We start from the raw sequence: 23,591 nt of genomic DNA, 5'->3' as shown, positions 1-23,591 counted from the left end.
CTAAAGCTTATGTTTGGCAAAACACACCTCATGCCATGAGCAGTTATTCACGCCTTCGTCATGATGTGATATTTTGTATTTATGTCTCCATCAAGCTCTGCCACCCCGGGGGGGGGGGGGGGGGGTACCAGGGCTGTTTTCACCCTGTTCACACTCTCTGTGAATATGTTTTGAAAGAATTAGCACAATCCTTTGTCAGATGATGGGGGGAAAAAAACCCCGTGATGAATATTTTATAAAGTTTGGCTGGCATTGGGGTGTGGCAGTGGGCGTGGCCTATTAAACAGGAACCTAACCAGTGTGTCTACATGAAACAGAAATCTTTTGTCTGTGAGTGTATTGTTTTGTTGTTGCTCTACATTCATCCTTAACCGCTCGGTCACATGATTGATGGTATTTACGAAACAATAGTCTGACATTCTGGTTTATTACGATGCAATTAATGGAAAAGAAAATATTTTTGAGTAGTTGTTGCAGCGTCATAAAAGGTTTAGCCAACAAGTTAATGGACAGTAAAGCTCGCCCTTTTTTTTTAATTGACCTAATCACACAACGTCAAGGTGCTGACGAGCTCATCTGCGTTTTATACCTGAATTTTTTTGTTTCGGAACAAGGCTGGTATATGGCCACTGTAGCACAGATTGATTGTCAGGTAGTGTTGTGACACTTGCAAGTACTCGAAACTACTCCAACACTTGAACAATCTCATTTTATATTTCAGACACAAACGTATTAAAATGTCTGGGTGAAACAAGTTCATCATAATTAGCATGAGAAGGAAAAAGAACCTTATCAAGAATACTGCTGACATTTAACTAAATGCTATCGTGTTTTTTTATTTATTAATGCAAGTTTACAAGAATAAAAGTAGAACATGGACGTTTGAAAGGATATAACAATCAGTGTCAAATCAGTTACAAATAAACGTGTCATAAATGAAAACTTTCTTTGACTTTCAGCTTTTTTTGGTCGCGGGTTTCTCGAGGTCAGCTCACAGGCACGTCAAACTTTCTCACGATTCAAAGTTTTCAGCGCCACACCTCAATGCCCATCCCGGCCTCTCCTCTGTCCCGAATAAGAATGACAGCTGAACCCGACCCCTGGCCCCAGAATCGCAGGGATTTGAACTCGTGTGTGGTCAAGCTGTGCGTCCTCTTTGCTGTGCTTCTTGGGTCAGCTGTTACCTCACTGGGAATGCTTTCCATGTGTCTGTAAGCCTCAGCTGACACAAGAGAGAGTGCTGTCTAGACAGTGACACCAAATGCAGTAACTCACCGTCTCGCTGTTTGTATAGCTGATGCAGAGCTATGTATATATACCATGGAAGAGTTTGGTGTGTGTCCACATGATCATCCTGAGTTGTGTTACTCATTATTATATGCTTCCACTAGTAGCAGAGGACCCACTTCTTCCCCTTGTTATGGGAAATATGGACTTGTGCAGCTGTCTGATTGTACTGCTATTTACTCCCCTTGCTGTTTTCTGGGCTTGCATGCACGCTTGTTTGCATCATAAGCACCAGACCCACATCTCTGTGTGTACACCCATGACAAGGCTCCTTTTGTGCTATTGTTTTTTCCTATCATTACACTGTTGACTCAACTGACAAAAACCAAACATCAGAGGAGAAGAAGAAAGACTGTTAGATTGGCTATTGTCCATCAGCTGAGCATCTGTCTCCAGTAAATGTGCATTAAAGTTGAGTTTGAGGATGAGAATGTAGGCCATCTTCTGGACAGGACTGAAACTGAGAGTGTGATTTCGCAGGCATGGGCCTGTTTTCCCTGCTTGTTGCAGAAGTTGCACCTATAGGCGAGTCATGCTCTGGTTACTAGTGTCTACTTCCCCCAGGGCTAGTAATTGCCCTATAATATAGCATTTATAGTCTGCGACAGAAGCTCACACCCACCTACCCCTGCAGGTTTACAACAGTCCTCCTGCACTGTCCTCTGTTATCAGATTTCTTTCTTTTGCTGTCCCCTCAAAGGTGAAAGCAATAAAACAACATCTCCCACAGAGCTTTGGGATGAGATAAGAAGAAATTAGAGATTGAGCTGACTGACATTTATTGCCAGCAAAGAAGTAAATTAAAAAATAAAGTTGGTGGTTGGTAATAAAAGCTCGTCTTCTTCTTCTTATGAGTTTTTTTTTTTTTTTTTTTGTCATGAAGATCCTCCCCTCTGACCCAGATCTGAGTTGCAGTCTCTCTCTCTGGTTCACACTGGGGGAGATGAGTGACTGTCTGTGTGAAGTGAAGCAAACTTCTTGAGGGAGACTTCCTGCCTGCCACAGTGAATCAGGAAAGTTGCTGGAGTCTGAACTGGAGCACATACATAGTCTGCTTTGTGTCTGTTTTTTTTTTTCCCTGGACTCTGCAGCAGCAGCACCTCTGGTTAACCGTCAGGGCTCTCCTCCCCAACCCAGCACCGCGTGCTGAGCCTGCACATGCTCGTCACGCCTCAGATTTTATCTCATGTTTTGTGATAACACAACAACATCCCTGTAGCTATTAAAAGTGTCTCCATTGGGCTGATTTGCATACTTCTGCCTCTCCTCACTCCTCCAGTGAAAACCCTTTGACTTCCCTCCCCGACTCTTTGCTAAAGCCGACTTGCATATTTCATCAACCCAACTTCTCTTTAAAGATCATGTTTGAGTAACTGCCCTCAAGTGTGACCCAAACCATATCTTCATCTTCTATACAATCTCAGATCACACACTCTGTTTGTGAGCACCCAGTCCCATCCCCCCCCCCTGGGATTTGTTCTGCTCCATCCCCCCTCCTCCCTCCACTGTTGTTCAGTGTTGGTAGTGATGATGACTGGACAGTGAGAGAATACCACTTTCCTCCTCCACACAAACACACAAGAGCACCCACAGCGCTCCGAGCTGCTATCCGTCGGTGCAGCCACACTCTCCCGCTTGATTCTCCACCCGAGCAGATCCCACGCTGGTGGGATACACACCAGGCGTGGTAACTATGGCGACCACCTGCACATCACTGATCCATATTCAGTGGCACACGCTCAGCAAAGGTGTGTGTGTGTGTATCAATGTTTGCAGCACACGAGCGTGTTTTAAAAAGCCTCTTATGCAATGCTAAAGAGCACTTCACTCATTCTGCCATTATGTTCTGTTAATGCACCGTTTTCCCGCTCTACACCTAAAACCAAAGAGATGCATGTGTGTGTTTGTGTGTAATTGCCTATGAATAAATGCATGAATTTGCCTGCGCATGTCTTTTATTGCCTGAGAGGCAGAATGACTGACAATGGCAGAAAAAGTCTGTTTGAAGTAGGCTAATTAATAGTTAATTAGTTTCTCTTCCAATCTGCAGCTTAATTCTGCAAACGTGAGAACTGATAGCAAAGCTGCCAGTCACACAAAAACTAACCACTGAACATAAAGTAGGTGCAGCTGACAGGCTTAATTGTGCACAAGCACAAGATGGATAATGACCGAAGATAGCAGAGAGTTTTTATAGCTTCAAATTCTTTGACAAGAATTAACTCAAACATTCAATCGACTCTGTTCTAACGTTTCTCATGACAGGATGTAATGAGTGTAGGTTTGGTTTGAGTTTTTTTTTTTTTTTTATAATGTGGGAATCTGTGTGAAACCAGTGTTTGGAGTAGACGTGAAACCACTGTGCTTTGTCATGCAGACAGGATGGGGGAGGTGTGTTGTGGAGGGTTGGTTAGTATGGGGGAAGGGGAGATGAGGTTAGTGGGGTAGCAGGTGTCCTTATGGAGTTAATGGGAGTAGATTGAGGCCCTTGATGTACTGGAAGTGTGTGCGCGTGTGTGTGTGTGTGTGCATGGGCTAATATGAATGAACCATTTAAGCCACTTGCATCTGTACTCTATATTGACCCCTTTGTCTCCCACTCCGTTAAAGCAGAAATAAACAGGAGCGAGTGTTTTTATTTTTATTGTCTTTAAATGAGAATTGACACTGTGAACTATCAACTAAAACCCCTCCATGCGTCTCACAAGTCTGCCTGCATCTTTATATTATTTATCATATACGGTAACCATCTGTCACAATGCAAATGTTTACCAAGCTCTCAAAAACTCACAGAATTGTAGTTTTGACCCGGCTACATCTCTGCTACAATTGTGTTGTCTTTTGTTAGTGAGAAGCTTGAACTGTTAAATAAAAACGATGAATCCATTAATCAATGATTGAATTAAACAAAAGGTTTTGAGGGCCATTCATGAGGAAAATAATGGCGAGTATGATTACGTACTGTGTGGTGTGCTTGATTTTCTTTATGTGCAGCTTTGATTGATTACTCGCATAGAGTAACTGCAGGTTTGAGGGAAATGACTGTATCCATAGACGATGGTTTATTATTGTATAATGTAGTAGCCTGTTCTTAAGCTTTGTTCTGATTTATGAGTACAGCTTTTCTTTCTGTGTGTGTGATTTTGGTTCAGCCTGGCGTTGCTCATTCTTATGTCTGTAGGCGTTGTGCAGTTGAATAAGTGATCTGAATTTGTTGCTGTGGCCTTTAGACAGAGGCTAAACCCATCTGCAGTTTCTCACTGTCTTTCTGATGTTGGATTATTCAAACGTAATAGAATTGGAAAGTAACTGTCTTCAAATATAAAAAACAATTTTTAGTCTTTAATTAGATTTAGACATCAAGATACAACTGTAGCTAGCTGTTCCATATGTGACTATCCTTTGCTAACTGAATTATAGCTCTGCACAAACACTCCCTATTGACTGTGCTGCACTGCTGCAAAGCTTAGTGGCAGAGTCATAATCATTCTCTTATTAAGTTTGAAGGTAATTGTGTTTACACCTGAGGCACAGTTTGATAAAGCTATAGCAGTCAATAAAACAGTTGCTCAACCGGATGAGAAGTTTTGTCTGACATCACTGATGTGAAATTTTAAAATGAAATAACGAAATGTTATTTTATGGGGTTCAGCAGGATCTTTGTTTGCTAATTATCTTTTTTTCTAATGAGCACTTAGGATGAAACAGTAAAAAAAATCCAAGGCTGTTTTCCCATTGGGGTCAAACAGGAAGACGAAGCAGCTGAGGGTGTAGGATGGAGGATGAAGAGGCAGCTGTTCAACAAAGGATAGATTATGATCTGCACCACGTTGTTGACACTATCGAGAAATGCTGCCAGAAACTGATAGGAAAAAATATGAATCAGCCCACAGAGAAAAATCCCTTTTCCGCTGTATTGTGCATTGACAATATAGTGGGCACAGACATCAGAAGCATATTGTAATACATTTACACAGATGTATGAATTAGCCTTAAAGCCTATTACTTCCATCCTGGTCTCGCCAGCTGTGAAAAACAACAGTGCAAGTGGGGTCATGACTGATGTAGCCCAGGGGGCCGGCAGTATAAGGCCGAGTTAGCATTGAGGATAGCATGACATAAGTGTGACAGAAAGCATAATTTCCTCTTTAGAGCTGGAGACTTTGATTTCAATCACACAAATGGATACTTGGGATTCGACACAGACTTGGCTTGGTCCTGACAGACTTGAATAAACACAACCTTAAAGTGAAATCGACCAATATCATTGTTGAATCATAACAATGAATATAGCTGCTAAGCTTAGCTTCTAAGAAATCATGAATGTGGATGCTGCCTCAGCCGTGTCTGTTCACAGGAACACTAACTGTTACAGAAGATCGGCAGTGGCTTCTAATCAATGTTCGACTATGACGGCAGGAGGTCTATCCAAAATTAAATATTCATAACCCGCCAAAATTGGAATCGATTGTCAAGCAGTTTGTTTTGTCACACATTTCAGACAGATATTTATCTTCCTACTTTCTGAAATCAAAAAGGCAGCTCTGTATACCAACAAGCTGCCTTCATTAATTCTCTGTATTAAGAATCACAGTAACATTTCTATTATAATGGAATACAATAAATGTTTATTGTCCGCCAGAGGTTGAAATCTGCCTCAGGCTTTCATATACAGTATATATAAAACAGCATTAAAAACATTCAGGCTGTCAATAAAACAGAAAAAAGATAGCAAAGGCATAGCCTGTGTACAGGAGCATAGGGCATATACTTGGAATAAAAATCTGCTGATTTTTTTCTGAACTAACGAGAGACCATTTCCATTTCCCTGTTATGAAAGAGAAGAGCTGAATTCACATGTTAGCTCTTTGTACTTTCAGAGTGGGTGTTTCATTGAGAGCCAAAATGTGTTCAGATGTGTTCACTGTGCATGAACATATCTGGTTCCTCATGTTTGGTTTATCTTTTTGCCCTCTGGCTAAGTTTCCTGCCTTCCAAGACGGTGAAAAGCATGATGGGGAGTCTCCCTCAACACAGTTAGCTTACAAAAACTCCCTCTGTGAATTTCTTCCCTCCATGTTACCGTCTTTATCTTGTAATCCCTGTATCTGTAGCACTGATATCACTCGAATCTCTACAAAGACAGAATGAAGATGTACAGTATATCCACTTCATCTTCCCACTCTCTGAAAGCTCATGAACTATCCTTTGTTCTCGCTCTGATTAGAGCTGCTTGGATGTAATGGGCAGTTGTTGTAAGTGTTCTTCAGCTGTTGTGTAACTGGCTCGCTAATGACAGTCAAAACACTTAGTCTCTTTCTCTCTGTTTGTCGCCAAGTTAGACACTCACACAGACAGATTTGCACCTGTTTTTCCAGTGACAAGCTTCCAGCAGCTAAAGAGTTCTCCCTTGAACTCTGAAAACCATTAAGTTCTTTTTTTTGGCTTACAAGAAATGCACAGTCTTCCTTATTTCCATTTATAAATTAGTCGGTGAATATTGTATTTGTTGAAGGTTTTGAAGCTGGCGGAGGGTCAGAGGTTGTTAATGACAGCCCGGCTGGACTGATTTCTACCTTCTCATGCAGATGATTATTATCACTGCGGGAAGGACAAGGAGGAGAAAAGAGCATGAGGCCTGAATTATAATATTTGATCCTGCCCGAAGCCAATCGAAGCTACAAGAGTTTGAAGAAACTATTACCGACCAAAAAGATTTAAATCTTTATTTCATTTTACATCAGGATGTCATGCTCAACTCAGTACCATGTGCAATTAGTGAACAGCTAAACATTAACTTTTCGCTTGAGGATGATATGAGTTATGATGAGTTATCAAATTTTGATGATTAAGATAAGAAGACATGACGAAGCTGACGCAGGTTTATTTTGTTGCACAATTTCAGGGAACAAGCACGATCCATGCTGCTCTGTGCTCATATCCCCTGTAAATGTTGGCATCTCTCTTGCATGAAAATGTCTCCTCTTTCTACCACTTTCATCTTCCTTCCTCCAGTTTCTCCTCATATTGGAATCTCTCTGTCTCCCTCGCACTCATGCTCTCCTCTGGTAATGATGTTAAAAGGGTCAAATGCTTTCAGGGGCCAAGAGGGAGAGAGACGCAGAGTGTTTTTTTCCTTTTTTTGGGGGGGGGGGGGTTGTTAACCAGCACTGAGAAAAGTGGAGATGAAGATACCAGTATGTTCTTCATCTTCCTCTAGCATTTATTGTTTTCTCTGTCACAAGCATGTACACCACAGAAGTCAAGTATACTTTTATATTCACTTAGTTCTTTACACTTTTGTGGCCTTCAGCACCCTGGAGGTAGCTGTCGATATCTCTTTAGCTTCCTCTCTTTTCTCTCTCTCCTCTCAACAGGCAGTCCTTTGGTTTCCTCTTCGCTACCTCGCCGTTGAGAATCTTCACACAAGTTTAGATCAGTGGGCTAGGACGAGTCTTTATGTCCCTTTGGGAGCAAGGACATGGACTCGGCCTATGTTGCCCATGTCTTGCATGCGTCATCATATTTAATTCATAATTCACAGACGCGTAGTTACTAGATTCACCCTGCTCTTCAACTTTCCCTAAAAAGTTTTCATAGAAAAGTTGAAGACTTGCTTTGCATGTACGCCAGCAGGGGTGAGCAGTACCACAACATTTGGTTTTGAACTGAAACTTAAGTAGAGCCAATATTGTACTTGAAAAACTCTTACGTTTTCCTTTGTTCCAAAATATCTACGTCTGTAAAGCACCCTGTTAACTGTCGAAATAAATGTAAAGAGTTAGCATTGTTTGCTAGTTTAACAACCCAAGACTCAGCTAATTTGCTCCTTCAGGACTGTGTCAGTATGGTTACTTCAGGTTTGATTGACGGCTGTCTGGCACCATATGCAGAAAATTCTACAACCGCTATCACGTCTGATTCAAATGTTAGTCACTTCTGATTCGCCACATTCTGCATGACGTCGTGTTTTTAAATGACAGCGTCACACATCAAACTAGTGAGAAAGACGCGGAGGAAAACTCAATTTCAAAAGTCTCTCATGTGGAGGGACCAAAAACTGTTTCTTGTCAGAAGATGTTAGGTTTTTGTGCCAATAATTGGGCCCTTGTGTCTATGTCGATTCCCTACAGATATTTTGCCAAGAAATCAACATTTTTTCTTTTTTTTCGTCAGAAAACTACTCAAACAGGACAGTTCAGTATTATATTGAGAATTGTTGCATCTCCTAATATATGCCACTTGTCTTTTTTTTTTTTTTTTTTTTTTTTTTTTTTTACATGTATGCATATTTTACAGTTTTCCTCTGTTTTTGAGTGTCTGCATGAATAAAATCATGGTATGTAGGTTTGATGGACAGCTCCAGTGCTTCACATTAGCACATCTTATTACTGCTGTGGCTGTCCTCCGAATAACTTCCCCCCTGCAGTGTTTTTATTATACACCTTCTAGGTGTATAATTATCATGTGTCATAAAACGGTGATGATGCGAGTGGTGGGCATGAATGCTAGTGGCCTTGCTGCTGTTTCCTCTGAGACTAAGACACTGACCACGAATGATTGGATTAGTGTTTAACCCCCTTCCACTTAGCATAATCCTCTTTGCAGCTTTCCGTGTGTGTGTGTGTGTGTGTGTGTGTGTGTGTGTGTGTGTGTGTGTGTGTGTGTGTGTGTGTGTGTGTGTGTGTGTGTGTGTGTGTGTGTGTGTGTGTGTGTGTGTGTGTGTGTGTGTGTGTGTGTGTGTGTGTGTGTGTGTGTGTGTGTGTGTGTGTGTGTGTGTGTGTGTGTGTGTGTGTGTGTGTGTGTGTGTGTGTGTGTGTGTGTGTGTGTGTGTGTGTGTGTGTGTGTGTGTGTGTGTGTGTGTTGGCAGTCCCCTTCTTATATTTCATTGTAGGTAACAGCGTATGAAAAGGAAGGTAGAGAGGGTTTGTTCGTGGTCATTCAGCATCTTCTGACATAAGACGTGTGTTTCCTTCGTCCGGTCAACTGTCTGTGTGGGAAGACTGGCAGCAAAGATGAGAGATGAGACACTAGCCAAAGAAAATGAGAGCGAGGGTGGGAGGAAGAGAGGGAGACATCTGTGGTATGCGGAGATGGAGATGAGTGTTAATAATAGAAAATCTGAGGCCTTGTTGAGCAAATATGGGCACTCGGCGGTCTAGGCGGTGCAGCCCGAGGTGAAGAAGTGGGCGAGGTTATGGGCGCAGGATTATCGTGGAAGAGTGGTGGAGTACAGAGCGATCAGTTTGAGGTCTGCAGGGTTTGGTATGTCATTGTCAGCCTTTTCTAAACAGCCTGCAGAGCGATGGGCACTTTGAAGTTTCACAGAGCTGCTTAAATCCTGCCTGAAAAGACGCAGGGAACCGCAAGGCACAGAGAAGAGACAGGAATATATACTGAGGGGAGGTAGAGCGCCAGGGTAGGACGGCAGAGAGGATTGATGAAGGCTGAACATGGAAGAAGGGAACGTAATCAGAAGTAAGGAGGAGGCAGCTTGTTTTCAGGATGATGACAAGAGACAGGCAGAGGAAAGCTCTTAGTGCACCAACACAGTATGAGTGGTGTTTTTTTTTTTTTTTTTTTTTTTTTTAAGGATGTATGAGTAATATGTTTCCAGCAGTGCCAGATGAGTAGCTGCAACATGAGAAGCAGTGATGCAGCGGTACAGCCCTGACCTGATCTGAGCAGGATGTGGGTAGACTGGGTGCCGCCAGATTCGTACACTAACATCACAGTGAGGAGGAACAGGGAAGTAAAGCCTGAGTCAGAAGAAATGGCAGATTCTTACTGACTGTTTAACATGCTTGACCAGATCCCTGAAACTTCCTTAACCTTAGGCTTTCTTTCTTAGTTTATGAATCCAGAGTGTTTGCTCTGTGTCGAAATCTCTTGTGTTTACTGAGTTTTTAAAATGTCAGGGTCCAGCTGTCAGCAGTGTATGACCTCTAGTTTTACAGCAGTATGTGCAGAAGAAGTCCAAAGGAAAGTTTGCCCAACCTTTTCACAATAGCAAAAACCTTTATCTTATATCTACAGTATTTACTGTTTCTACATAAAATGTCAAATCCGTACTTGGGTGTATGAATTTTTAGTACTGGAAGTGTTCTGGTTCCTGTTTGTAGTTCGTTTTTGTCCGAGTGTCATCTACGTGTCACACATCGGCAAGATTGGGTGTAAGCAGGAAAAACACAAACAAAAAGCAGGCGAGACGCGATCTGCAGTAATGGCATCCCAGTGCAGATTTGTGGTAATCTTTTGACTGTATTAACTTCCCAACTCCTGGCATGCTTCAGAAATGATTTCCATTCAACAAACTGAAAAGTACTTCAGAAGAGAGACCCATCAAAGTAGACATCTGTACTTATTTTAAATCTGCATAATGATGTTATGTCAGTAAACTCCTCTGGGGGATGTAATGAACCAACCAATAATAGCATTTACTTTGCTGATATATCTGGAGGGGCTAATATTTGCCTCCGTTTTGTTCTTCAACACACAGCAGCTTCTCAAATTGCTGATTGGACTGTAACAAATTGTAAACAGATAACTTTTTTTCGCCTTTATTTGAGAGGCAGAACAGTGGCTACAGTTGGAAATCAGAAAGTGAGGGGCATTCACAACTTTTAGGACCTAGTTATTTTAAAAGAAGTTATTGAGGTCTTTCTATTGGGAAGTTAATGTACCTTAAACAAGTTGTTCACTGATTTATAGACATCGCTCACTCATTTAAAAAAAAGTATGTTTTGTGCCCAATGTCCTCATGTGACTCTACAACACCAGGACAGCCCCCATGTAAAGTTGGCTTCAACGGTTGATGCACTTCCTGTCGGCTTGATTCCTTGATATGAAACCAATCTTTGTCAAGATTTTATAAGCCCCCCCCCCCCTCCAAATTCAGAAAGGAAATTAGACTAATATGAATACGATCCAAAAAGACACGCAGAGTCTATGCATGCTTGAGGAGTGTGACACACATACACCCACACACACATTTCAGGGCGTAAAGGGACTCAAACTAATATATCAGTGAATGGAAGGCGGGGGTGTAGTGGAAGTGTAAAGAAGTTACTACAAGAAGAAAGGATGTTGAAGTTAAAAAGCTGTTCTGGTGAATTATTAATGCCAAGTATTGTGCCCTAAGACAGAGAAGCTTACATACTTTTCTCTCTCTCTCTCACACACACACACACACACACACACACACACGCACACACACACACACACACACATACATATGCGTGCACACACTTAAACACAGCTGCAATCCCCAGTTGCTTGTGCAAAGTGGAATCATCGTACTAGTTCAGTCTAGATTGGGGGGGTTGTCTCTGGCTCCGATGAGAGGGATGTTTTGTAGTTTTTGACTATGTGGTTCTCCATGTATGCGAGCATCCAGGGGGATAAAGGAAGGCTCATAAATGTGCCTAGATGACGGTTACGAAAGAACAAACGTAAGCTACAGAATAGTGAATTATTGTTTATTCCATTGGCTGTTTTTTATTGGACTAATGCATGTGAACAAGCAATCATTTTCAGGAAATAAGAAGCAAATCATTTATTTCTTATTTTATGAGAATCTGCTGAAGCAATGTCCTACAGTTTTCCTTTCTTGATTCCTACACCTTTTAGAGAAACGTCAAAGCACAAACGCTCAATAGCCACATTAAGCATTTAACATAAACATTCACACACTGTAACGTCTCCAGGAGCAAAATAGTGTTTAGGAGGCTAAACAAGGAGGCTTCCATTAAACAAATTGTATTATTAGGTGCATAGTGTACACATGTGACACTCCATCATATAACCAGGAGTTTGAACACATCGTTGCTCGTGTAACCTCACGAGAATTGAAGGACAAAAAAGTATTTGTTATTTGGGGGGGGGGGGAAATACCAACCCTCTCTTCAGTTGATGCGTGTAACATGCCTGTCTGACCTGTGTTTTCAACCTCACACTGACCTGATCAGCTGACTCCCAGATGTCTGCCTCTTACCTCAGTCTGTTACAGCTGCAGTGCTCTGTGCGGCGAAGGGTTAACACGTGAGTGCGTGTAATAGCAGGGAGTGTGTTTGTGTGGCTGCTGTTACAAAGAGTTGCTGTGACTGTTTGAAGTGGTTAGTGATGTTCAGAGGCCCCGTGTGTGTGTGTGTGTGTGTGTGTGTGTGTGTGTGTGTGTGTGTGTGTGTGTGTGTGTGTGTGTGTGTGTGTGTGTGTGTGTGTGTGTGTGTGTGTGTGTGTGTGTGTGTGTGTGTGTGTGTGTGTGTGTGTGTGTGTGTGTGTGTGTGTGTGTGTGTGTGTGTGTGTGTGTGTGTGTGTGTGTGTGTGTGTGTGTGTGTGTGTGTGTGTGTGTGTGTGTGTGTGTGTGTGTGTGTGTGTGTGTGTGTGTGTGTGTGTGTGTACCTCAACCTCAGTAAGCCCTCTGAGGAATGCTCAGCTGAACATGTCACAGTGTTTCTGTATTTCCTGGGAGATGTGGGGTGCATAAACTCTGCTAATTCTAAATATTTAAACAGCAGTTTTGTAACCCGTGTCATCTCTTTCCTCTCTCCTTCCCTTCACCCCAACCAACCTGACTCTCTCTCTCTCTCTCTCTCTCTCTCTCTCTCTCTCTCTCTCTCTCTCTCTCTCTCTCTCTCTCTCTCTCTCTCTCTCTACCCCTTCCTACCTGTACAGCCGGTGTTGCCGTGGCTCAGAGGATTGTAACCGTACAAAGTGGACCACTGATCCGGACCGAGGGCTCCCATGTGACCATCTGGTGCAACGTCACAGGCTACAAGGACGGCGTGGAGCAGGACTTTGAATGGTCCATGTACCTTCCGTCAGTAGCGGACAGGGAGATCCGCATTGTGAGTACAGCTCAGCCAAACTATGCCTACGCTGTGTATGCCCAGAGGGTAAACAGTAAAGAGATCTATGTGGAGAGGCTGAGCAGAGACTCTGCGATGCTCCACCTCACCAAAGTCCAGGCCAAGGACCAGGGACTGTTCGAGTGTTACACACCCAACACCGATGGCCAATACCTGGGGTCCTACAGCGCACGCACCAACCTCACTGGTAAGTGGAGAAGAACACAAAAACACTGTCCGTACACAGATGAACCACATTGCTCATGTGCAATGAAATAGATGAAAACACAATCTCTCTCTCTCTCTCTCTCTCTCTCTCTCTCTCTCTCTCTCTCTCTCTCTCTCTCTCTCTCTCTCTCTCTTTCTCTCTCGTGCAGTTTTATGCTTCAATAAAAAAAAGGTCAGAAAAACACTCTTGGCCATAAATAAACATGGGCGGCCTGACCCGCCTGAGTATTTTTGCCCTGTGTTTGCTGTTTCAATTAGCTTGTCATTGTTATTTCACATTTACTCAGTTAAACACATTATTTAGCCAAAGCATTTTCAAAACTACAATTAATGCCCCAGCACTAAACCAGTCCTAATTTTGAAGTCAAAAGGCATCCATTTATTATTTTAGTCAGATAATGAAACCTTTCCCGTGTGAAACAGCCATCAGGTGACAAAACACTTGCTGTAGCCAGTGAGCAGTGTGTGAGGAAGCATCAGATTATAAGTTCACGCTAATGTTAATGAATGTTAATGAAAACCAACTTCTATTTTTCTCTAGCTTTGTCATTCTTACTCGCGTAACCACGTCGACACCCCCCCTCTTGCACACACACACACACACACACACACACACACACACACACACACACACACACACACACACACACACACACACACACCCAAGCAGGTACCTCCTTTCCACATCTACTGTATTCATTCCTTGCTCCGAGCTGTTCCAACCATGTACACGATATGTTTCAAACAGCAGCACTAATTATTCGGTCCTACTGCTACTCCAATCTCTCTCTCCATACACAGACACGTTTTCAGAAATACCCAGCAGGCCCGCACCACTGAAGAAACAGCTGTCATAGATGGGGATTCCATTCCCTTCATAACTTCGTGCTTTGGTTCCTGGCACCTCTGACCCCACTCTCAGGGTCAAGGGGCAAACTCACTTGTCATTGGCTGTATTTTTTTCTGCTCCTTGTCAAGTTTGGTTGCAGAACCAAAAGTTAAAGTCCACTTTTCAGATCAGTAGGATTACAGTTTTACGTATTAAATATGTGTATTTAAAGGGACTCAGCAGTTATAATTCCTAGAATAAGCAGTTTAATGTGAATGTGGGTCAAGGCTCAGGCGCAGGACACTGTAAAACAGCTCTGCTGATAGCTCTCAGTATTTATAGCGATGCGTGTGAGAGCCGAGGTGTTAGGGGACATTGTTATCTGACCCTCTCTGTGTCTTTAACCTCTTAACCCAGTTTCCAGAGGTCAGGGGTACGCAGCAGAGACTGGTCCATCATCCCCCCCCCCCACCACCACCAAAGCCTGGCAGCTGCATGCCTTCTTTGGACGGTTAAGGGCAAACAATACCTCGTCTTTTCTCTCGCCCCTCCTCTTTTTTTTCTCCTCTCCTGTCTTTCACTCTGTCATCTGTCTGTCTCCATTCATCAGCCATGGCCTCTTTCTCTAATATGCACTTGCTCGGTTGTATTAAAAAAGAAACCTTGAGACGTGATGCAGAGGACACAAGCAGGGAGGGAATGTGGGGGAAGGTGGAAGGATATGAAATAGGGCAGACAAAAGTGTGTCTGTTTTACTGAGTGTGTGTGTGTGTAAGGCTGTTTGGGTTAATTGTAAGACTAGAAGGCCATGCAGTAATCTGTGTCCTGAGTGCTGCATTAAGGAGGCTTACTCACAGGGATGTGTTTCATCCACTGTCACCTCTCTGTACAAAGAGCAGGAGAGGCTTTAACGTGGAACTTAATACCTGCTGCCTGAGGAGGAGAACGGTTTCTGCTCTGCACCATGACACACTTTTACTGTGACGCTGTGTTTTTCAGTTATTGTGTTGTCCGTCACACGCAATCAGACACCTTATCCGTGTATGTGGCATATTGTCTTTTTTACACTAACTGTGACACTAAACATAAATCAAAGAAAACTATAGCTGTAGTCATTGCTAATACTGCTGTAGGCAGTGCAGTTAGTTTACACATGTGGACGAAAACAATTGGCCACTACTCAATCAAGCACAGAGTACGAGAAAGTATATTTTTTAAATAAAAGCAGTATGAAAATTACACATCTGTTGTTTTGTCCTCCAGGAAAATGCAGAGTTGGGTATTTTAAGGTTTGTAAATGAAACCCTTTGCACCTAAAGCATCTGCAGTTAATGTTTTCATATTTAGAGTGAATCGTCCTGTAATGTAAAACCCAATTTCAAATAGCCCCCCAAAAAATCCTCAGACAATTCTGCATTCCCCTCAGATATCCAGAGCTTCATAATTCCTCTCAGTTCAGGCTTTTACGGCCCACTACTGAACTGTTTTGCCTTAGTCCCACCAGTCTCATCAGCCTTGTTTCCAGCAGCTGCAGGCAGTTAAAATAACACTAAAATCCCTCTGTACTCTACCTGCTCAGCATGAAAACAGCAGGGAAACGAGTAACCAGCCGATGTCCACTGAATTTTGCAGCTAAATAGAAAAACATTTCCCTGAGGAGTTGGTGGAGACCAAAAATAGAGCTAAAATGAGGGTGAATTTTGGAGGTGGCCAGAGACGCAACAGATAAAAAGATAATGTTTTACTATAAAGCTCCTGTGATGAGTCTCAGTTGATTTTAAACAGACTGAATTAATTTTGAGAACGTTGTATGACATACATGGTTATATTTAATACCAGAAACTGCTGCCGTGTGGTTGATGCAGAAATGGCCGGTTTTTATATTTTCCAGCAGTCGGTGACTGATTATTCTCTCAAAGAATGGTACGATGAGAATTTTTATTCTTTTAAAAGCAATACTAATGCATGTTACAGGACAAAATGAGCAAAGTCCTAAAAAAAAAAGGATGCCACTTCGTCCACAGAGGGCGCCAAACTCGAAAACTTTCTCACAGGAGCTTTAAGCAAAAACTGCTCTAAACACTAAAAACACACCATACATTTCTATTACTCAGGAAATGGTTTGGGTTTCGACTTTGCTGTTACGTTTTGGATCCACTGTTTACACTGCTTCACTTATGCAGATTGACAAGCAGAGAAGGGAAAATCAAATTTGACGTGCTCATCGTAATAAAGGGATATGTCTCTCAAATGTCATATTAGTGCATCAGTGTTTCACTTTATCTGTGTTTTGTGGGTCTTTGATTGACACTTGAGTTCCGGAGCCTCGAGCCGTGAACTACATTTTGTCTGCAGTAAAAAAGGAAACAATAATATAAATTCTGCTTTTTATTGTCTCTTCATAATGGAATGACTGCCTATTGGAAGGCTATTTTTCCTTTGATTTTCTGCTACAGACTTCTTTGGAAATTAATTGTGATAATAAAATTCAATTTAAAAAAAAAAAAAAATCCCCATCTCTAAATACATTATTTCCAATAGTTTTAGATGTGTTCTATTTTACATGAGTAGGCGTTGTTTGTGTTCCTCTGTCAGGCTTTAAGTGTTTGACCTGGGTGTCGTAAAGCTTATGGACAAAGGTCACTTGGAGTTCCTGCGAGTACAGCGCTTTACTTTGAGCTCAGCGACTTTCTGAGCTCAATGTGTAGAGTGTGACTTCGTGTTGGCTTATTTGAACGTGCATCGTGTGTGTATGACTTCCTCCTACAAATCAGATTGCAGAAGAAAAAGGACAACAGCCTGACATGGCCATCATGGCTGTCCTTATCCTACGCACCAGCCTGTGTGTGAGCGAGTCCAATAGCTAGCGGAACAACAAGCATCACACTGCTCTTACTTCTACCCTCGCTGTACTAGAAAGCACCATAGGAGTCACCAAGCTGGCACATATTCAGATTCCAGCCTCCGCATTTGGCAGCAGTCAACCATTCCCCGTCCTGTAGTAATGTAGTAATAGCACAAGAGAACCAAAGCCTCAGTGAATTTCAAACAAAAGCTTTTCGTCTTTTTTTTTTTTTTTTTTTTTCTTTTTCCTGTAACTTAATGCCAACACAAAACAGACAGGAAGAAAACATTGATCTTCAGATGTGTGACAGCAGAAAAATGAAGGTTGGCAGTGAGTGAATTTTAAGAAAAGAAAGTGAGATGGATTGTGCGTAAAGGCAGAAATGAGGAAATTGGAAAAGAGAAGAACGGGGACAGAAGCTGCACTATTGGAAAAATAAGGTGAAGCTGAATGGAGCGTGTGACCAATAAATGATGAGCTCTTCCTCTCCACTCCAATGTGATTGGTTACACCTCCCCGAGGCATTACCCACAATACAAGCGGCGCTATAGGGGTGTGCGTTTTTTTAAATAGTCTCTGCCTGATGTGACTGGGAAGGTTAATGCAGTTACAAACTGCCATACAAGTTCTAAATGCAATTAGCCAGCACAAATGGAGGAGGCGAACAGAGAATAAGGCAAGAGAAGAGGCCTGGGAATTTCAATTAAGGTAGAGGGATACTGTTGGGCGAATCATTTTCAGAACAAGCCACAGTAAAATATCTCATTTCTCCGGTCACACTTTACATTTCTATTGTATTTTAGGCCTTTTTTTATTTTCATGCAATTTTTGGTGGAGAAAATGAATAATTTTACCTGGTCAAGCGGGAAACTGAGAGCCTGCAATTTGTAAAGCTCATGGTCAGAAAGTATTTATTTTGTGTGCCAGGGTTTGTGAAGAAAGCAACTGTTTATTCTGCATATGCATAGCATAGCTGAGTCTGCTCACTGCAAAAACATACATGCGGCGTAAGAGTGGCTGAATCATGCTTCTGCTGAGCTCAGCATTGTGTGCTTTTGTGTGTGTGTGCTTTTGTGTGTGTCTGATTTGTGTCCCTCCCCTGCCTTTCTTTTCATGAGGGAGCCGGCGCTGCCAAGTTGCACTCTTCTACTTCACTTAATGAGATAGACCGAATGTGGAGATGTCATCTCACATTCATTTCATCTTCTCGTGGGGTGACATCGAAACCCTCCACCCCTCCCTGTACCCACAACCCCTCCCACTTAAACTGTCTTTCTATCTCTTTTGCCTTTCTCTCTACTCATCTGAATCCTGCTCTACCGAGAACTCCACAGAAGATTCATCCTGGTCCCTGCCTTGTCTTGGTGTTGCTCATGCTGGTATATGGTTTTGTCAATACAGCTGTTCATTGAGCTTCATCACTGGAGGTGATTCACAGAGGCGATTGAATTCCTTCAGAGTGAAGCAGTGATTGAATAAAGACAGATGAGGGAGGAAATAAGGCAAAATATAAAGATAGACATCTTTTTTTTTTTTTTTTCCAGATAAGACAAATGTTCCGGGGGAAGTTTTATGTCTAACAAGGAAGTTATAGTTAGATGTACTAGAGGGAAAAGGGGAGAGAATAGCAAATGTAGATGAATAGACAGGGGAAGTTGTATTTCTGTCTTTTTGCACTGATTGGGAGCAGAGGCCCGTGTCTGACTCGAGCATTTTATCTTTCTTGTCTCTCCTTGCTGTGACACTTTAGCTCTCTCTCTCTCTCTCTCTCTCTCTCTCTCTCTCTCTCTCTCTCTCTCTCTCTCTCTCTCTCTCTCTCTCTCTCTCTCTCTCTCTCTCTCTCTCTCTCTGGCCTTACCATCACCTCTTAGTTTACTATTACATTCCCCCCTCTTTCATTCTTTCTGTGTGTTTGTCTGTGCGTGTGCGTGCATGTATGTAAGCACATACTGGCTCTAAGCTTCCGACCAGGCTGGACTCCAAATGGAAAGAGATTTTATCACCATGTCTGTCCTGCTATTTCCAAGCCCATCTCATCTACTTTAGCGGACAGGGTTCCTGCTCAATAACATAGCTGCCACTCGGACTCGCCATCCACAGACGCATGCATATCTACACACACACACACCGAGTAACACAAACACAGCCACACTCTGTAGCATGCTGTCAGTCAGGACAGATGTCGCACCCATAATTGAGTGTGAGAGAGACGGAGCTGTAGTGCTCCCATCGGAAGACTTTCTTCCTCCTGAACATCAGTGAAGAGGGCTTGAACAGCACAGCAGAACGCTGCAGGAGACGATACAACTGTTGGGAAAAAAAAGCATGGAGCGCTGTGAATTGTGAACAGTGTTGTTGAACAGGGCAAACAGACACTTTAAAAGTATGACGTCCCAAAAAGACGAGCTGTTCTTTACCATGTCAACATGAGTGGAGTAGAGACAAGTGTGAGGTTGGGCTTAAATGTGGAAGAGAAAAATGTGAACACACAAGCAGTTTGAAATGTTTTCAATAAGGAATTCCAATTGTATAGGCTCTATTTTAATATAAACCAATTTAAGTACCCTTCCCACAGTCAAAGTGATAAAGATCCTTCTCAGGTCTAATGAGCCAATCCTCCCACAGAAAAGGACAGAGCATGACATCCAGACAACACTTTCTCAGAGGAAGGGATGTTAAAAAAGGCAGACATTGACATGCGTTACAACCCATCCAAAATGCTGTTTTGATTAAATTACACAGACAAACACACTGGGAACACCAGTGTTGCTATCTCTTATTTTTTCTGCTAATTTACAATATTAGTCGCACTGACGAGTTCATACCCAAAAAACATAATTTATCCTGGAAGGAAAGCAAGCATCGGCTGACTTTTCATTTGTTATTAGACACATGCACTCTGAAATACCGAATTTCACTGAATATAGTTTGGACATGGCCAGATTCTGGTCCAAGATCAGGCAATGAACCCAGTGGGATTGTGAATACCTCTGGGTGAAGCGGCATGGTGCCTTGACCTGGCTTCTTGCTTCAAATTGGCGATTATGGAGGGCCAATTAAGAAGATTTATCCATTAAATATGAATCTAAATTCTCTCTTAGCCTACAGACACACTTTCAAGCATTCACTCTCTCGTAGTTTTTCGTTGTTAGTCATGAAAATGTAAGTTATATCAGAGAGGGTCTACATTTAGCTCACCGCCCACGCTCCTGAGCTAAGCTAATGAGAGAGGATTTAAATGTTAACAAATACTGTGTACACTACAAATATGTGTGTATGTTTGTGCATGTGGAGTGTGTTTGGGTGTATATGTTTATTAATGTTTATATAATGGGCTAAAGATGCACCACTGTTCGTGTTGTTGATTTGATTAGCTTAGCTAACCCTCGGGGGCCTGCTGCCTCTTCTCCGTGAGATTAACACAACACAGCCACAGTTTGAATATGAATTCAGCATGAATATGGATGTGCATACAAGTGTTTGTGTTCACGTCATTAAAATTTGTTTTAGTAAACATTGGAACTTGCCGTATAAAAGCCTCCAGGACTGACGCGCGCTCGTGAGGTCCAGGACACTCAGGCTGCTGCTGCATTGTTTGATGTTTGCAGCTTTGAAGCCTTGTCAGAGCATGAGTGGAGCAGCAGGTTGTCCTGGTTCAAGCTACACATTTCATTAGCCCTTTTTGTTTTGACATGGACATCATCCATTTACACTTGTTTGTATGTACAAGAACATGCACAGATTTTGGCAGTCAAGCCCTCACACAAAGCAGGTTATTCAAGCACTTACAGACACTTTAGCAATGCTGAGACAAACGCTGCTTTTATGGTGTCTGCATTACGTGCAGGGAAAGACAATTGACATTGTTAAAGAGTATCTGTGATCCAACTAGTGGTTGGCAGAGACATTTCTGTTTGTGCACAGCTGGCTGTGGTCACAGGCACATGAGCTGAATTAACTGGGCCAGATAGGATTCTGTTGTTACAGAGCAGTAATGGCGGGGAATTCCTATAGAGGTCAGGCAACATTTAAGGAACAGGATGTTCAATGTCTATCAGGAGGTGATGAGCTAATCAGATGTCAGCAAAAAAAAGCTTTTAGAATAGGATTAGTTATATAAGAATAGTTTCATTTTCTATCAATATTTATCTCTATATCATTTGATTATCCATAAATTATTTTAACATAGCTTTATAGCAAATGTACTTCAGTTTTATTTTTTTAAGGCCATTTTACTTTTTTCTTGTAAAGTTAAAGGGATACTTCACCCATTTGCATGAAGCTTTGTATCATTAGAAACATGGTAGTAGTGTTGAATGGTCGTGAATCCAACCCTCATTTTGCCCTGAGACGAGAAAAATATGTTTTTCTTTGCCTGGAAGTTTTCTTCATGTGATGCAATATGACGCTTTTTGGGTGAAGTATCCCTTTTTAACAAAAAAAAAACGGGACAACGATGCCCATCATCATGGCTACTTCCTTGGACAACAAAAAAACAACATTTTGTTGTAATCCTTGTTTATTTTTATTTTTTTATAAAGTCTCAAAGTGAAATTTACATTTAATAGTTAAAAGACACCAAGAGGATCTCTTTCTTTACGCAGCAACACAATAGCATGACAGGACGGGTATAAAAAACAAGGTGAGATTTACCTTTTTGTGCACTGGGGTCGGAAAAATCAACCAAAATATGATGTCCCTCGTGGCTTCCTTTAAAGATTAATAACACACGGGTCCACCTTAGTTAGTATGCTAATCACAGCTTTATTGTTTGCAATGAGAAACATTGAGATTTAGTAAAAACGCCTGATGTAGTGAGTTTAGGCGTGGGCTGTAGAACTGTAGCTTCAGGCTGTTTTTTTTTAGTGCTGCTCTAGTGAAAGTAAAAAGTAGAAGTGGTGGGAGCCTGGGAGGCTGAACTCATTTTAGTGTAGCAACACCAAGGTGAGCAAACTGATGACCCTTACGCTCCATCTCAGGGATACACCACTATCTCAAATCTGTAATGAAGAACTCAATATACCAGAGCACAAATATCTAATGGGTTTAGCAAGGTCTGTTGACTTTGTGTAGAGACCATCCATACATGCACAAACAGATAGAGGCGTGACAAATTCTGCCCCCCTCAGTTGACTTGGGAGTAGACAGCAGACATATGTGGCCACCTGTGCCCTCATGCCATGTTGCCCACCATGGGATGTGGACAGAGACGTGGGTGTGATCTGTGTTTGTGTCCGTTTGTGTGTGGGAGTGGTGGGCTTTTGTTGGCATATGCCTAATTCCCCTCTGTCTTGGCAGCACAGACAGACAGTTGCTCCCTCATCTGCTGCCCTGCTGGATGGGTGCCTGGTGATTGAGCGCTGCCCACCTCCCTGCTACACGATACTCTTTCTTTGCCCCTTTTTAAAGACAATGTTTCTCATTCACTAACCCAGCGCACACACCTGCTACTTTGCTGCACCTCTTGCCAGCTCAAACCCTTAGCTACTCTCACCACCTTCCCTTGCATTGGAAGGTGGTGAGGAAGCAATACTCTCAATCCGGTCATTCTGTGTGTATGCCCTACACAAAAGGATTCGGATATGGCTGTAGTCCTGGATTCATGTGCCAATGTAGCTTCTTTAGGGAGGGAAAGGTGTGTGAAACCAGCCCAAGACGAGGCTTTGTACGCTGATTAAAACGCAGGGATGTGTTTTGTAAGGTTTACATACACACATGCACACACATACACACACGAACACACAGGAATGGTCAGATGGCTGGGGCTATAACCGGTGCTATCCTCAGGGAAGTCTTTAATTGGTCACAGTGCTTTACCATCTGGGGCTCGAGCGACTGATGGAGGGTGGGATGAAGGGAGATGGCAGGAGTTGCTATAAGGGGTATAGAGAGAGCAAAAAATAGGGGGAGAGAAAGAGACGGTAAGTGCAGCACAGGGACTGAGCTTATTAGTTTTAATACTCGCACCTCCAGTGATATTTGAATCATAATATTCTTGATAAATGCTGTTTATAGTGTACAAGTGGGAAGGTGCGTTAGTGCACAAATGCGGATTATTGCACATGGTGTGCACTCGCGTTTGCCTGTAGCTGGATGGGTTATTGCACGGTGGTATTTGTGTGTGGTGTTTGTGCATGCGTGTGTACGAGCGGAAGTGACTCTAGGGTGTGTGTTTTGTGCTGATGTTGGCAGACTGAGCAACACCCTGCACATGTGCTAACAACCTCAACCAGAATGCAGACAAACACTCACACTCACCGTTGTGTAGTCTGTATGAATTTCTTTCTTTTCTTGGGGGAACAAAGTGTTGGTGGTAATTTATGTTGTTTGAATTCACTAGCAAACGGAAGAAGAAAAATGCTTTAGAGAAAACATGACGGATGAATGATTGAGAAAGTGGGTCTAAAGCTGGTGAAGATGAGAGGAGAAACGTGGAGAAGGAAGCTGATGCTGAATTGTGGGGTGGGGGGGGGGTGGAAAGAGTATTTCTTGTGTTTGGGCATGATGAGTAAATCTTTGATGCGCTAAAGGATTTCAGTCAACGATAGCTTTGCAC

General features: G+C 42.4%; 1 protein-coding gene across 3 annotated transcripts in view; it reads left to right on the top strand.

The window, feature by feature from the left end:
* Positions 1-23,591, top strand: part of igsf3 (immunoglobulin superfamily, member 3) — a 70,118-nt gene that overhangs the window by 3,625 nt on the left and 42,902 nt on the right. For all 3 annotated transcript variants that reach the window (XM_079358416.1, XM_079358414.1, XM_079358415.1), the window contains exon 3: positions 12,961-13,341. In XM_079358416.1, the coding sequence (XP_079214542.1) occupies positions 12,961-13,341 (381 nt within the window). The remainder of the gene's footprint in view (positions 1-12,960; positions 13,342-23,591) is intronic.

This window comes from Symphodus melops, assembly GCF_947650265.1.
Source record: "Symphodus melops genome assembly, chromosome: 12".
Lineage (NCBI taxonomy): Eukaryota > Metazoa > Chordata > Actinopteri > Labriformes > Labridae > Symphodus > Symphodus melops.
The sequence above is the reverse complement of the archived record's forward strand: the minus strand, read 5'-3'. Positions and strand labels throughout refer to the sequence as shown.